General features: G+C 32.8%; 1 protein-coding gene across 1 annotated transcript in view; it reads left to right on the top strand.

Annotated features, from left to right (window-relative positions):
• The window catches only part of MDGA2 (MAM domain containing glycosylphosphatidylinositol anchor 2), an 863,714-nt gene that overhangs the window by 821,118 nt on the left and 27,096 nt on the right, over positions 1-15,500 (top strand). The window contains exons 12-14 of the mRNA XM_032344142.1: positions 1,314-1,334; positions 9,628-9,783; positions 10,276-10,434. Coding sequence (XP_032200033.1) covers positions 1,314-1,334; positions 9,628-9,783; positions 10,276-10,434 — 336 coding nt within the window. The remainder of the gene's footprint in view (positions 1-1,313; positions 1,335-9,627; positions 9,784-10,275; positions 10,435-15,500) is intronic.

Here is a 15,500-nt window from a genome sequence, read left to right as displayed (position 1 = left end):
ACATATTTTTTTAGAAAAAAATTAGAATTCAAAGATGCTTACTTCTTGTAAGATAATATATGGACAGTTTTAAATTTTCATATCATTTCATATCATTTATAATTTTCAAATTATAATGTATTGATCTCTTACAAGAAAAATTTATTCTTTTTTCTCCACTTTAGTCAAACTAGTAGATACATATATCCCTTCTCTACTTAGGTATTTCATAATTGACAATAGGGAAACAGAATCAGAAAACAAAGTAATAGGAATTTCTATATTCTGTAAGAAATAGTAAAAATATTTCATTGAGAAACTAACTCACTTTGTTAAAGTTAATTCAATGTACTAATATAATAATTACTGTGAACATCCTTTGTGCAGTGTATGCATTTTTTACTATCATACTTCATTTGTTAAGTCCAAGCTTAACAAAAGTGGTTAATAGAAAGCACTAGGAATTAACAACAGAGCAAATAAACTTCTGCAAGTTAGATTAACTGCCTATTATAATCCTGGGAAACCTCAACGATCTTTACTTCATCCAGAATGAAATTTTCTCTCAAAGTGATAAGTAAGTAATCATTATACACAGATATCATTTTGTCTGTTAGATTAGATATATTTTTGTTGTTGTTTCAGTAAAATGGAAAGTATTCATTCCTCTTCATGTAGAAGTCAATTGTCACTTGTAAACACAGTTTCTTTTAGATAAATATGTCTTCTAGGGCAGAAAAACACAACTGTACTGCTTGTTATTTGAAAACTCTGTGTGTGTGTGTGTGTGTGTGTGTGTGTGTGTGTGTGTGTGTGTGTGTGTAATCAAACAAAGCAGCATTGGTGTAGTTATTTGTTTTAGGGTGCATGTAATAACATGATATAAGGAGTGCTTTATTTTCATATACATCATGTTATTTTCACCAGAAATAGATAACAGCCAAAAAATCTAAAGTTTAATCTCTGTTGGATAATTGCTTTCATTGTTAAAACATCTAGATTATAGATTGGCCTACTGTCAGCCTGAGTTTTGATTTCAGGGAGTTTTTGCATTGGTTAAGATATAAAAGATCCGCAACTCTGTTCCTTGGAAAATGAACAAATCCCACATGCTATTTAGCATTGATCTTTTAGGTACTTTGAGACTGTTAATGCTGAGCTCCAAAGTAGATTCTATTCAATCCTCTAGAACAAAATGGATTGCAGACATAATTCTTCATGGTCGCAGTGGGGAGATCATTAATTTTTGATAAGGAACTATGAGACACTGATTAGACTTTTATTTATAAAAGACATTCAAGACATGCTAACATTATTTTTTGCTTTTCTTGTAGCTCCTGTTAATCCTCATTTGAGTAAGTATGTTTTTATTTTAATAATGGTACAGATTGCACAGTTAAGAAAAGTGGAAAACTCAGAGGCATATAAAGATTATTTAGCAACTGTTCATATTTGCTTTAAAATGGGATGGCTTAGAAACAGTAAAACTGGCATTAAAAATGAATTGCGAATTTTAAATTTCAATGGATATGCTTATAAAGACAAACTATTTAATATTAATCATTGATTTTTATAAGTTTTCATAAATATGGAGACATTTCCTCCCACTTAACATTTGTTATTTGTTTAACTATGGGATTAAGTTTTTCTTTTGTGGCAATGCATTATCATTTTTATTACTATTGTTTCTTTAATTTTTTTTTATTTCTGTACTCCAGTTACAAAAGACTACAGTTAGAAAATTAATATTTGAATGGTTTTATCAAGATTTTTCATACATCACTAATCTATATCGCCATTGTTAATGAAGAAGATAGTTTGTTCACCATCTTCTTGAATATTTCACATTAGAGTAAATATTGATTTTTGTCTTCCACTTTTGTGCCTATGAATATATTGTTCTTGGCTAATAAGAGAAAGGAGAAGCACCTTTGCACTCTTCTCCTATCCATCCAATATTCTCCATCACTTATACTTAGTAAAGAGACTGTGTGGGTCTTTTTCTTAATTTTATTATGTTTCCTTTCTCGTAATGGCCTTTCACTGATTATATAAGCCAAGACCAAACTACATAACCTGTTGTTACCTAATTTTCTACTAAAGATATTCCTTTACTCCATTTCTGCTTATCCAAATTATAATACTGAATACACTTATGGATCTTTACTGTTTTCATTTTGCTTTCATGCACAGTTCATTTTGTTCTCACCAGTGACCTTTCCTGTGGATGTCTTCAACCCTTTGAGGTTCATTTATAAAATTTAGCATAAATGCTTCTTTCTTGACTAGTATTCTCTCCATTAGATTTCCCAAAACAGTTTGTCTTCATCTGTGTTATAAGCTATTTTTTATTTTGTCATAAAATACTTATGAGCTAAATATGTTTCTAATTTCTCTCTATATTGCACTGTCTTTTGGCCTGCCACAGCATCGTATATTTAGCAGGTGTTCAATGATCATTTGTTAAAAGAAAAAATATACAACAGTTTCAAGTTGAATTAACTGCACAAATCAGGTTCTCCCTGGCTTCTACCCAGGGTACTATTGCTATTTAATTACTATATTGATTATAGTTCTTTTGTAGGTAAATTCTCTGACAATAATTTCAGTAGAAATGTTTAAAAATAGTTGTTGTGGGAAGATTAAAACTTGATACTGAAAAAAGTTGAGTAATATTTCAACTCAAGGAAAAATTTTTAGTAGCTTCAATTTACTGGGGAAAATGCATATATAAAGAAATAATAGAGGTATTGTTTGCTAACAGATGAATTCTATACAATATGAAAAGTACCAGTAATTTTATGGCAAGTGAAGTTTTTAGAAGACATGTTATTTGAACTGGGTCCTGAAAGCTTAATAAAGGTTCCTTAGGGGAAGAAGGTGAGGAAGGGCATGCCTGCTGCCATCGAAAGGAAAGTCCTGTTCGCATAATAACTGAGCAAAGCTCAGTGCATCTAGAGTATATAGAGTGTATATTCAAACATTACAGAAGCCAGAAATGTTCCGTGAAGATGAACAATATTAATTAGGATTTGAGTGCTTCTTTTAAAAGCTCATATCCTTTGGATCATAGTTACCCACTTCTCCAACAAGCATTTTTTGTTGTTGTTAGTCAATGAATTGAACTTTCTACTTTTAAAATACTTTCCATTATAACTCTCTATATTAACGATTTCCATTGACTGTACTTCTTAAATTTTTTACTAAGTGTTCAATCTGCTAAAAGATTATAATGTTTAGAATAAAGACTTTTTAGTAAACATCAGTGATTTTTCTAAGTTACCGAGTAATTATTTTTATGTTATTGACAGTCACATACATTTTCCCCTTATTAATTTCTTTAAACCTGTTAAAGAACCTCCAGGTCCCAAAGACATAAAAGAAAAATATTTTGTGAAGTGTACACATTCATTATACATTCAAGATCTTAATAAATTAGCCAGATATTATTCAATAAGAGGAAAATAGGACAACATGTAGAAGAAGGTCATGTTTTCTTTTAGATTTTGCTATGGAAAGTTATTTTTCTTCCCCTCAGCTAGACAACTTTGACCCATGATCTTCTTAAATGGTATAATGTCTTAAATTTTGTCATTGATTATCAAAGCATAATTTATATATGGTAAAATTAACGCTTTTTTGTATGTATACTTCTGTAAGAAGTATTGACCAATTCATTCAGTTATGGAACCATCACAAGTTCCACGTTCTCTATAAAGTTTTTGTATTGTATTGCTCCCTTGTAGTTAAACCTGTTTTATCGCAACCTTAGGCAAATTTGTTTTTTGTTTCTACAATTTTGCTATATTAATTCAATTAGTTACAATATGCTTACTATTTACTCCCACATTTCATTAAAACATATTTTTCCTGGTAATGATATTAACAAAGTTGAAGAGAAAGTGAAAATTAAGCAGTTCAGAAAAAAGTCAATGAGGAAAAAATTAAAAACATTAAGTATTTCTGATGTTTGTAAATGATTTCTTAAAATGAATATCTTACTTCTTAGGTTGTTTATAATTATGTGTAATGAATTCTTATAACACCATCTAGTCATATTTCCTCCATAAAAGATTATTTTCTACATAATAAAGTTTAAAAATATTTTGAATATATGTTGGCTTAGTTATAAATCATCTTCTTTCTAGAAAATAAAGGAATTTATATTATATTTAACATAATACATGTGAAATGAGACATATATTGGCACCAAATCAAACTACTCTTAAATCCTTTTGCATTTTAACAACTTATATGGTATTTAAGTGAATTGACTTATACTAAGTATCTACTTCCAATGTATTTGTATAGAATAAGTCCATGAAATTTTGTCAGAGTATGATTCTTCATTAGACTCAAAACAATTACTAGATTTAAAAGAGGAAGGACTTTTGTTTATAGTTTCTTAAAAACTCTTTGGATTGAAACTTTGAACTGAATGGAAGGATGATTAGTTGTCAAGAGAATATTCTACAGGCTCCACTAAGTGTGAGCAGTGTCCTTCTCATCCATTGCTGTTTTCCTAAGGAATGTTACCCTTGGACCAAACCTGAAGTTTAGTCTGTGACTGGACTGTATTAATTGAAAAGAAAACAAAAATATTGAAATCATATTGAAATGAATTCTGAGGTCTCTCAAGTGTCTCAGCAATGGAGTCAAAATTTTCTGTGAAGATGTTTTAAAATTTTTGAAAAGTATATTTAGTCTGATTTAGGTTCTGAAGTCCAAATTGTTAAAATTCAGAGCTTTTGAAAAAAATTTTGGACTTTTTTGGTTTAGATTAAGTACAAGGTAGTTTATACATATATGAAATACATATATAATCAATATTAATATGTATAATATAATAAATAATACATATGCATGACATTCTCACTATCTCTAGGAAATAACTTAAAACTGAAAAAGTTTACCATACTAACCCCTTCTAAAATAGCATCTCAAAGTTGGGACTAATAAACAAATTAACTAAAGTGACGTCATCCAAAATCAAAGTACAAAAACAGTGACATTTCTATGCATTCACAATGTGCTATCTGAAAAGGAAATTAAGAAAACAGTCCCACTAAAAATAACAACAAAAGAACAGAATATGGAGGAATAAACCTAACCAAAGAAGTAAAAGATTTCTACACTAAAAATTATAACACGTTGCTGAAGGAAATTAGAGAAGACAGGTAAATGGAAAGACATGGGTTCATGGATTAGAAGAATTAATACAGTTAGAATATTCATACTTCCCCTGAACAGTCTACTAATTCAGTGCAATCCCTATCAAAATGCCAATGACATTCTTTACACAAGTAGAAAAAACAATCTTAAAATTCACATAGAACCATAAAAGATCCCAAATAGCTACTGTAATATAAAAATAAAGCTAGAGGCATCACACTCCCTGATTTTAAAACATATCACAAATCTATAGTAATCAAAGGAGTGTGGTACTGCCATAAAAACTGTCATTGAGACACAGAATAGAAAGCTCACAAATAAATCCATGAATTTACAGTCAACTGATTTTGGCAAGAGTAACAAGTACACACTGTAGGGAAAGGATAGTCTCTTTAATCAACCATTACACATTGTCGGCCGGAATGTAAATTGCTACATCCATTAGAGAAAACAGTATGGACGGTTCTTTAAAAATTAAAGATAGAATTACCAAATGATCCAGCAGTCTCACTTCTCGGTAAATACCCAAAAGAAATAAAGCTCAATCTTGATGAAATACCTGCAAGGGCAAGTTCACTGCAGCATTATTCACGATAACCAAGATAATGGAAATAATCCATATATCCATCAGTGAATTCATTGATAAAGAAAATGCAGAATATTAGTCAGCTTTTAAAAAGGCTGTCCTGCCATTTGAGACAACATTGGTGAATTTGGTTTATTATGCTAAGTGAAATAAGCCAGACACAGAAGGACAGAGGCTGCATAATCTCATTTCCATGACATCTAAAATACTCAAATTCAGAAGCTGAGTGTAGAATGGTGGCTTCTAGGAGCAAGAGGGAGGGGGGAATGGGAAGATGTTTGTCAAATGTTATATACTTTGACTTATGTTAGATGAATGAGTTCTGGAGATCTAATGTGCAGCACGGTGACTGTACTTAATGACTGTATTGTATACTTGAAGTTTGCTAAAAGGGTAGCTCTTTAGTGTTCTCACCTCCAAAAGAAAGAAAAGAAAGGGAGGAAGGGAGGAAGGAAGGAAGGAAGATAATGGTAACTATGCCATATGTGAAGTGATGAATATATTAATTTGCTTCATTGTGATTATTTCAAAATGTATATCAAACATCAAATTGTATATATCTTAAGTATATATAACTTTTGTTTTTCAATTATATTTCAGTAAAGCTAAAAAAATAAAGAAACAGGATAGGTGACTACAAGAGGGAGTCATTGGGCTAGAGGACTATCGGGCATCAGGCTGCTTATTCCAAAGTTTTATTCTTTACCATCATGACAAGAATTGTGGTAAATAAAGCACAATTTTGCAGACCACGTAATACAGAATATTTCAAATATATTTCTTTATTTCCAACTACCTCCTGAAACTACCAAGAGTGGGTTATAGTTAGAAAACCAGTGAAAAATTCAATATCAAGTCAATCTTCAGTTGCATGTCTTTGTGAAAAATTCCGGACTATATTACTTTCTTTTTTTATGAGATCTTTTAATATTTAATATTACATAGACTTTTGATAAGTTTTTACAGACAGATGCATTTTCAAGATATTCCTTATTTCAATAAAATTTTAAATGAATAGACTTTTACATAATTACCCTACATATAATGACAGGATAATCATAAGATTATTATGGCCCAGAATAGTGAGTTTTTCCCACTTTTATCTTCCTACTCTTTATAAAATCTTACCAGTAATAAGTTACTTCACTACAAAGATGAATGTCTACAGAAGTTATGAGGAACTATGGAGATAACTTATGTATCTATGTCCAATGGGGGTTATTGGAGTCTTAAGTCTCCTTCAGATTTATTGTAAACAACTTACATAATCTGTAAAATAATCAAATTATGAAAAATTTTAGGTCTATCTAAAATTATAGACATGTCTTAGGTTCTCGTAAGCTGTCTTTTTGCTTAATTTTACTATGAGAGGCTTCAGTTTTCAGGTTTTAAGAACTTGTTTGTTTTTTGTAGGCAAGTTTTTTTCAAACAAGGCTAAATTATACAAAACATATGTTTAAGTGGTTTTATAAAAAACATTATATATACTTTTAAATGACATGAAAAGTAAGATTTGGCAGCAGATTCATAAACAAATCCCAAATTTTTACATTTGTTTTTTGGTATTTTCTTTGTATATACACAATATGTAATTAAACAACTGAAAACATTTAAAATCAAGCATTGCTTTATCGTGACTCCAAAGTAGCAGCTCAAAGTATCTCTTATTGTGCCTAAAAGGTATTTAAAGAAATGTATCCATGCATATAGTTATACTGTTGTCACCAACATTAGATCTCAGTTGATAGTATCAAGCAGTCCTGTCTTCTTTAGTATAAGATTTATGGCATAAATATGTAATGAAAAATATTTTATATGGAATGTTGTTTATATAAAACTTTACCAATTTAGAGTTCACTAAATGCTTATATTCCCTGTAAGTATTCCTATTCATAATATGAAATATAAATAAACACAAGTATAGCAAGTCTTCAATCTGAAAACAAAAACAAAACAACATATTCCTGAAATTCAAAGGGAAAGACTTCTGTTTTATTTTTATGTGTATATGTCAATGGTTTTCTTCCTACTTTGCTTCCTATCTTCTTTCCTTCTCTCTTCCTTTTTTAAACTGGTATTTAATTTTTTTTTAATTTAAAAAATTGAAGGACTTTAAATTTTTAATTTTTTAAATAATTAAAAAAATTTAAAGATTAAAAAATTAATATGAGATCTACCTTCTTAATAACATTTAAGTATGCAATACAGCATTGTTATCTCCACATAATGTTCTATGGCAGATCTCTAGAACTGACTCATCTTACAGAACTGAAAGTTTATACCTTTTGACCAATGTGTCTCCATTTCCATCTTCCACCAGGCCCTGAAAACCACCATTCTACTTTCTGCTTCTATATATTTGGATATTTTAGATACCTCATAAGTGTAATCATACAGCATAATTCTTCTAGGACTAGTTTAAAATAATTTCCTTAGTATAATGTCCTCCAGGTTCATCAGTGTTGTCATGTATGGTAAGATTTTCTTCTTCTCTAAGACTAAATACTATTCCATTGTATGTATGTCTTCTTTATCCATTCCTCCACTGATGGGCACTTAGGTTGCTCCATGTTTTGGCTATTGTGAAATATGCTGCAGTGAACAATGAACATAGGAGTACAACTGTCTCCTTGAGAAAATGGTTTTAAATTTTTTGGATAGATACCCAGAAATAAGATTGCTGGATTACACAATAGTTCTTTTTTTTTTTTTTTTTTAAGGAGGCTCCACACCTAGTGTAGCCTATTGTGGTGTTTGAACTCACAATGCTGAGATCGAGAGTTGGACACTGAACCAACTGAACCACCCAGGTGCCCCCTGTAGTTTTATTTTTAGTTTTTGAGGAACTCCACACTGTTTTCTTTACTACCTGCACCATTTTACATTCCTGTGACAGTGTATAAGAGCTCCAATTTTCCACATGCTTGGCAATGTTTGTTTTTTTTTTTTTTAATTGCCATTTCATTGTGTGATAGCTCATTGTGCTTTTAATTTGTATTTCCCTGATGATCAGTGATGTTGAACATCTTTTTATATGTCTGTTGGCCATTTGGATGTTTTTGGAAAAATGTCTGTTCATGTCTTCTTTGTGTCTAGTTGACATTATCTTCTTTATTTATGCCTATATTTCAAGCAGGGTACATCCCAGTAAGAAAACCCTTTGACACCTAGAAACATTATTTTTACCCTCAGTACAAGGACAGTTGAAGAAAGTTCTCACTGACCTATTTGTTGGGTCTGAACTCAGCATGTGGCAGGGATACAAGAAATGCCAGTCTTTCCACAGTCTTCATAAAAGGTTTTTCATTATTTCTAGTGAATTTCAGCCATCTGCCAAATCCACATTCAGAAAAAAATGTAAAGATAACTACTTTTTAAAATAGTTTGCCATTATCTTCCCCTAAGTAAACTTCCATTTCTGCAAGTGGGTATATGAGAAACAATCTCCAGACATGGTGTGAAAAATTATAACCTCAAGGTATACAGCTTTAATGTGTTGTCAGGTAAATGAATAAAGCTCATTTTATATTTGAAAGTTTTCTTTGGATTATTTCTATACTCAAAAAATGAAAGTTGGGAAAAGTGTTCAGCCATAATTCATGAGTGAATTATATTCTTTAATTTCAGTTATTTGAATATTTCAGAGGCAAGTGGTTTGGGTCTAAGTTATTAAACCAAGGGGCTGGCTTATATATCAAGATTATTTTTTCTTTTTTGTTAAAAATGAAAGTTTTATGTTTATTCATAATCATGTGCCCTATTATGGCTCCAGTGCCACTATCTCAGTCTTGCATTATTATTGCTGTATAATGTTTTTAAAATTTTTGTAAGGATATTAAAGTGCTTATATTAGTTTAATTAATATTAATTACTTTAAAATTCATTAACAGGAGAATTTCACTGTGGCTTTGAAGATGGTAACATTTGTTTGTTCACCCAAGATGATACAGATAATTTTGACTGGACAAAGCAAAGTACTGCGACAAGAAATACAAAATATACTCCAAACACGGGACCTAATGCTGATCGTAGTGGCTCCAAAGAAGGTATGAGGGTATGAAATGTTGTGTTTATAACAATCACACTCTAGCCTCAGACTTTCAGAAATTAATGCTATTAATGCCATTAATATGACATGCAACAGAATGCTTAGCTATAGATTTGAAGATTATGGGATAAAACATTAAATTTTTAATGTGCAGTACCAATAATTCAAATACTTCCAAAGTTTGTAGACATGAATCTTCTCTCAGAACTCACTGACACATGTAGTTGAGAGATTGGAATTTTTTAAATAATTCAAGTGTAAAATTCCAATTTTGTCCAAAGTTTTTATACATTTAAGCAATTTTTTAATTATGTAGATCATTTATTTATTCTTTTATATTATATATATAAATAGTTAATAAATTAGATCAAAAGTCTTCTGTGACTCTATAATTTTACTTCATATAAAAACTCTAAAATTTCTTCATGATTTCAAATTTCATGTCACCTAATAATAATGTGTTTAAACATTTTATATTGTCTTTTTAAAGGTTTTTACATGTACATTGAGACATCTCGACCCAGACTGGAAGGCGAAAAGGCCCGACTTCTCAGCCCTGTTTTCAGCATAGCCCCTAAAAACCCTTACGGCCCCACGAACACTGCATATTGTTTCAGCTTCTTTTATCACATGTATGGGCAACATATAGGTAAGACGGCAAGAATTATTATATTTCTTCTAGAGTATATCGTAACTAAGAAGAAAAAGGTTCACAAACACACAGCATGAAATCAGTTTTAGTCAAAGACTATCACCATTGACTTTTAAATGACTTACTTGCAAATTGCAAAATAAGATACTAAGAATGTTCCCCTATCAGGTCCTAATTTCCAAATGTTATATTAGAATGTGAACTTTTGGAGTATTACCTACCCCTTCTAGAATCTTAATTCCAGCAAATCATCAATGGGTTAAATTGTTTCTGATCTTATTGGGAAATTAATACCAGTATAACTTAGGCTGCTTCTTTATTAATGACCATGAAAAGGAGTGTTGCCATCTTTGGAAGACAAATACTTTCAGCACTTTGGAATACTAATAAGATATTTTCATGTTTATAAAATATGGAATACTAATATATATTTTGGAATATTAATATGATATTTTCTTGTTTATAAAATATGCCTAACACAACTAGTAAGATGTAAGAACATCCTTGGTCCTGAAGAGCATGCAAAGATGAAGATACATTCCTTGCCTGTAGAGACCCTTGTACAGTCATGGAAGCCAAGATGCATAAATACATAATCATGCCGGATAGAATGCCGCATAATCTTTAGAAAGAGCCCAGCAGGGGCACCTGGGTGGTTCATTTGGTTAAGCATCTGCCTTCGGCAGATCCCAGGGTTCTGGAAGCAGCTCCGCCTGGGGCTCGCAGCGAGTTGTCTTCTCCCTTTGCCTCTTACCTTTCCCCCCGCTCATGCTCTCACTTGTGCTCTCTCTCTCTCTCTCTCTCTCTCCTGTGCACTCACTCTCTCTCTCTCAAATACATAAAATCTTTTTTTTTTTTTTTAAAGAGCTTATCAAAACTCCTGCGGGAGGTGGGGAGAGATCATATGGGTCTACAGTTCTTTATGCACAATTCTAAAATCAAAAAAACCTGGACACAAAATTTTGTCACTTACTTATCTGACAGTGCATGCCAGCCTAATCTCTGTGCCTCAGAATATATGACCTGAGCTAGTATGAACTTATTTATAGTCTTTATTTATCCAAGTACATGTGAACTTTTATACCACTTGCAGCAAAAACATTACTGTTTAATTATGAGGTTCTGTTCCAGTTCCTTCCAGAGACTATCGTATAATATACAAGATACATATTCCTTTACCTATCCAAAATAAGACTAAATTCTGATGGTGAAGCCTCTAAGCTCACAGAGTTTGGACCAGGGATTGTGGATCTGCATCTAGCTGAAGAATAAGGAAATGCTTAGGGACAGAGGAAAACATTTCTTTATGAAAGACGGGTGCATTTTTGATAAACAGAGATAAACACAGGGAAGATTAGGGCAGTAATAATTAAGAAGTAAAATGTGGGCCATTAGGATTACATTAAGTGTTTTGATACAAATGAATAAATCTAAAAATATAAATATATGATTATATAAATCCTAAAATGGTACAAATGATCTGTTCTACTGCACTGTTTAAGTGAAGTAATCCCCTAGATCAGTTCATAAAAATGGGCATCACTGTTCATCTTTTACAGTAGAGAACACTGAACCTCAGAGTGTGTGTATGAATTGCAAGTGATCAGTTATGCTGGGGCGTAAACTCACGGCCTGCACTATTAACCAATGTTTTTCACAGTGGAGCACTAGGTGACAAATCTGGAAGGACAAATTTGTGCAGTCAAAATTACCCTTAACATGAAGTCAGAAATCTGGGCAGGAACTCGGCTGTTAGCCCTCAGTCATTGTAGGAGTTTAGAGAATTCCTTTAAATTGTCTGGATGGTGGCCTCCTCATCTGTAAAATGGGAATAATGATGTCTATTTCAGAAATTTGTAGTTCAAGTTAAATGAGGTAACCTATATAAAATCTCCTATCAGATGGTAGATACTCATAATCTTAGGCTACTTTGAATCTCAAATAGCAGCAATAATAACAACAGTAAAGTAATAGCTAATGTTTATGGGCCAGGTCACTATTCCTAACACGTCATGGATTATTTCTTTCAATTTTCACAATAAACAGTAGTGCTCCTTGAAGTCATAATCCTATTTCATAGATAGGGAAACTGATACAGAGAATTTTACTTCACCGTACTTGTCATAATGTTACAGCCAATAAATAGAGGAGCCATACATAATACCAGTCTGGAAGCGGACACACAGTTTGCCCGCTTCTCCACTCTATGGGGAGACTTACTGGAATGCCATAAAAGTTTAGCTGATTTCGAGGTCAGGGGAAACATGACAGCTTTTGTGCAGACCGTGCATGATGAGATCTTTGATGTGGGAAAACAGATTTTCTAGGAGTAGGTAAAATCATTGAAAAAAAGAATATAGACTGGAAAAGCAGTTAGAAAGTTAGGACAGTGGTCATAGGTTGGTTCACTGTGGCCTAACCTATGAAAAGAAATCATAATCTCACAATGCCAAACCATCTTATTTAGTGTGAGATGTCAACTTTATTACAAAGGTAGATCTACTCTAATTTTTCCCATTAGCTGCTGATGTATGTTTTATTTATTCTTTATTTGGAATATATTTCTTAGACTTCCTTTCTCTCCTTCCAGATTACCTTGGAAGAAGGCTTATTTTAAACTTGTTTTTAAAGGTTTGGTTTTTGTTTTTTGTTTTTCGTTTTTTGACAGAGGGAGATCACAAGTAGGCAGAGAAGCAGGCTCCCTGCCGAGCAGAGAGCCCGATGTGGGGCTCGATCCCAGGACCCTGGGATCATGACCTGAGTCGAAGGCAGAGGCTTTAACCCACTGAGCCACCCAGACACCCCTTAAATTGGTTTTTAAATAAATAATTCCAAGGTCAATATTTTGAATTACTTTAATGAGTAAAATATGCAGTTTCTGTTTTTATGAAGCTAGCCCCTTCTCAAAACTTCTGCATATTTATGTTGAGATCCAAGATAATTTTACTATACTTTTTAACTTCACACGTGTTATTCTTACCCTCTCTATTGTCAGCAAATGTGCCTCTGACCTCTGCTAGTTTTATCCGGATTGTTTCAGGAAGAAAGCAGATCTCCCTTTCTTCCATGTTCTCATACATCTGCCACTTTGACGCCTGTGTCATTTCTCTGTTTCATCAGGTGGTTGAAGTTTGCAGGTATCATATATGTCACTTGAGTCCCTGTCGGCACGGCATGATCACGCTGCTTACTAAAACCCAGGCAAAAACGCCTGCTCCAGACACTGACTCATCCATGAGGACCCCCACCCTCATTAGGGAGAGGTTGCCTATAGCTGAAACCTTCCCTCTTTGCAGATGTTACTCCAAGACACTCATTTATCTGGAAACCTGGGTGCATTTATAGTTACTAGTTTTACAAATCACATTCTCAGTTTGATTGATTCTCTTAGAAGTCCAGATTCAAAAGTGATTCGTTCTGAATTTCTAATAGCCTCATTGCAGTTGTTCTTCTTGAGTAATCCTACATGATCTCTGCTGTTTAAACTATGACTAGTGCTCAATGGATCATTCAGAAGAGTTCTAATTTTTTCATACAAAAAAACGGGCAATCAGTTATGCATTACTTAGAAAAGAGATTCCTCTTTGAAATAAAGTCAAATATGTTGTATTACTTATCGATTGCTATGTAAAAAGTTCCCCCAGAATTGTGTGGTTTGAAACAACAAACACTGACCTCTGAGAGTCTGTGGGTCAGGAATATAGGTGTGGCTGAGCTGAGAGACCTGTAGCTTAAGGTCTCCCAGGAGGTTATAAGCTGTCGGGCATGACTGCCCTCAAATTTGAAGACCTGACTTAGGGACAATATATTTTTAAGACTGCTTACTTGGTTTTTGGCAGGCCTCACTCCATCATGGTATCAGACTAAGGACATTGATTTCTTGCTGGCTGTTGAATTCCTCTCAGCTCTCAGTTAGTTCCTCGGCATATGGATGTCTCTGGGACTGGCATGGCAGCAGGCTTCCTCCAAAGCAAGCAATCCAAGAGAGAGAGCAAATACATGCCTCTGGCTTTTAACTTCTGTCTTATTCTATTTCTTATAACAGCTGATAATTCCAACCCACACGTAATGGGAGGAAATTACACAAGAGTGCTAATGCTAAGAGGTAGAAATCATTGGGAGGCATCTTAGCGTTTATTTGCCACATTGGTACAATTTCTTGCTAGTTAAATGTTTCATCAGAATTGAAGAAAAAATAAATGAAAACTACACTATGTCACTCTTAAACGATTGATTTATATGTAGATGATATAATATATAGCTATCTGATAATAGTATAAGATTATTTCAGCAATCCTGTAGCTACTAGCAGGCATTTTGATTCATGATTAGTCAGTTGGATTTCTAATGTTCTTAAGAGGAATTGAACTTCATATGAGGTCACTGATATGACAAAAGCTTATTAAATTCAGTAAAAAATGTACTTCATTTATTTCTAGAAAGAATGTGCGATATAAGCATCATCATAACATATCAGGAAATTAAAGATAAAAATACAAAAAGCACTTATGAATACATTCATTGAACTTGATAAGTATGGTTTAATAAAGTTGTGGCTCTAGAAAGCTAATTTCACTGTGGAACAAATGGGAAGCAAAGAAGAGGAGTACATTAATAGGCTCTGTTCTCATGAATCTCGGGGGGGGGGGGGGAGAAGTGACCAAGTAGAGAGATGTGGGGTTATAGAAGTACCTATTTTAAGAGGAAAAAATAATAGAATGGGAAGCTTTTAGATACAAAACTCAAAGCAAAGCAAGTTTCTTGAAGAGATGGAAATTGAGAATTCTAGTAGGCGAATTAGCTTTGAAGAGGGAATAATGTCATTTCCACTGAGTTGGGAAGAAAAGAATTGAGTAGGAATGTGGCTTTTGATGCATTCCTAGATGCAAGAATAGCAAGCAGACTTGGAAGTTGATTTTTGAACTGTATCTCTTTCCTTCTGTAAAATAAATGCAGCTCTTATGTGTTCAAAGAGTAGACAGTTTCAGGAGAGCAATAAATGGAAGCAGAGACTGGTCAGTGATGTAGAGGTCATTGAAACATGTGGCGATCAGGATATCAGT

The sequence above is a fragment of the Mustela erminea genome, chromosome 5, assembly GCF_009829155.1.
Source record: "Mustela erminea isolate mMusErm1 chromosome 5, mMusErm1.Pri, whole genome shotgun sequence".
In the NCBI taxonomy this organism is placed as follows: Eukaryota; Metazoa; Chordata; class Mammalia; order Carnivora; family Mustelidae; genus Mustela; species Mustela erminea.
This window is presented reverse-complemented; position numbering and strand designations above follow the sequence as displayed.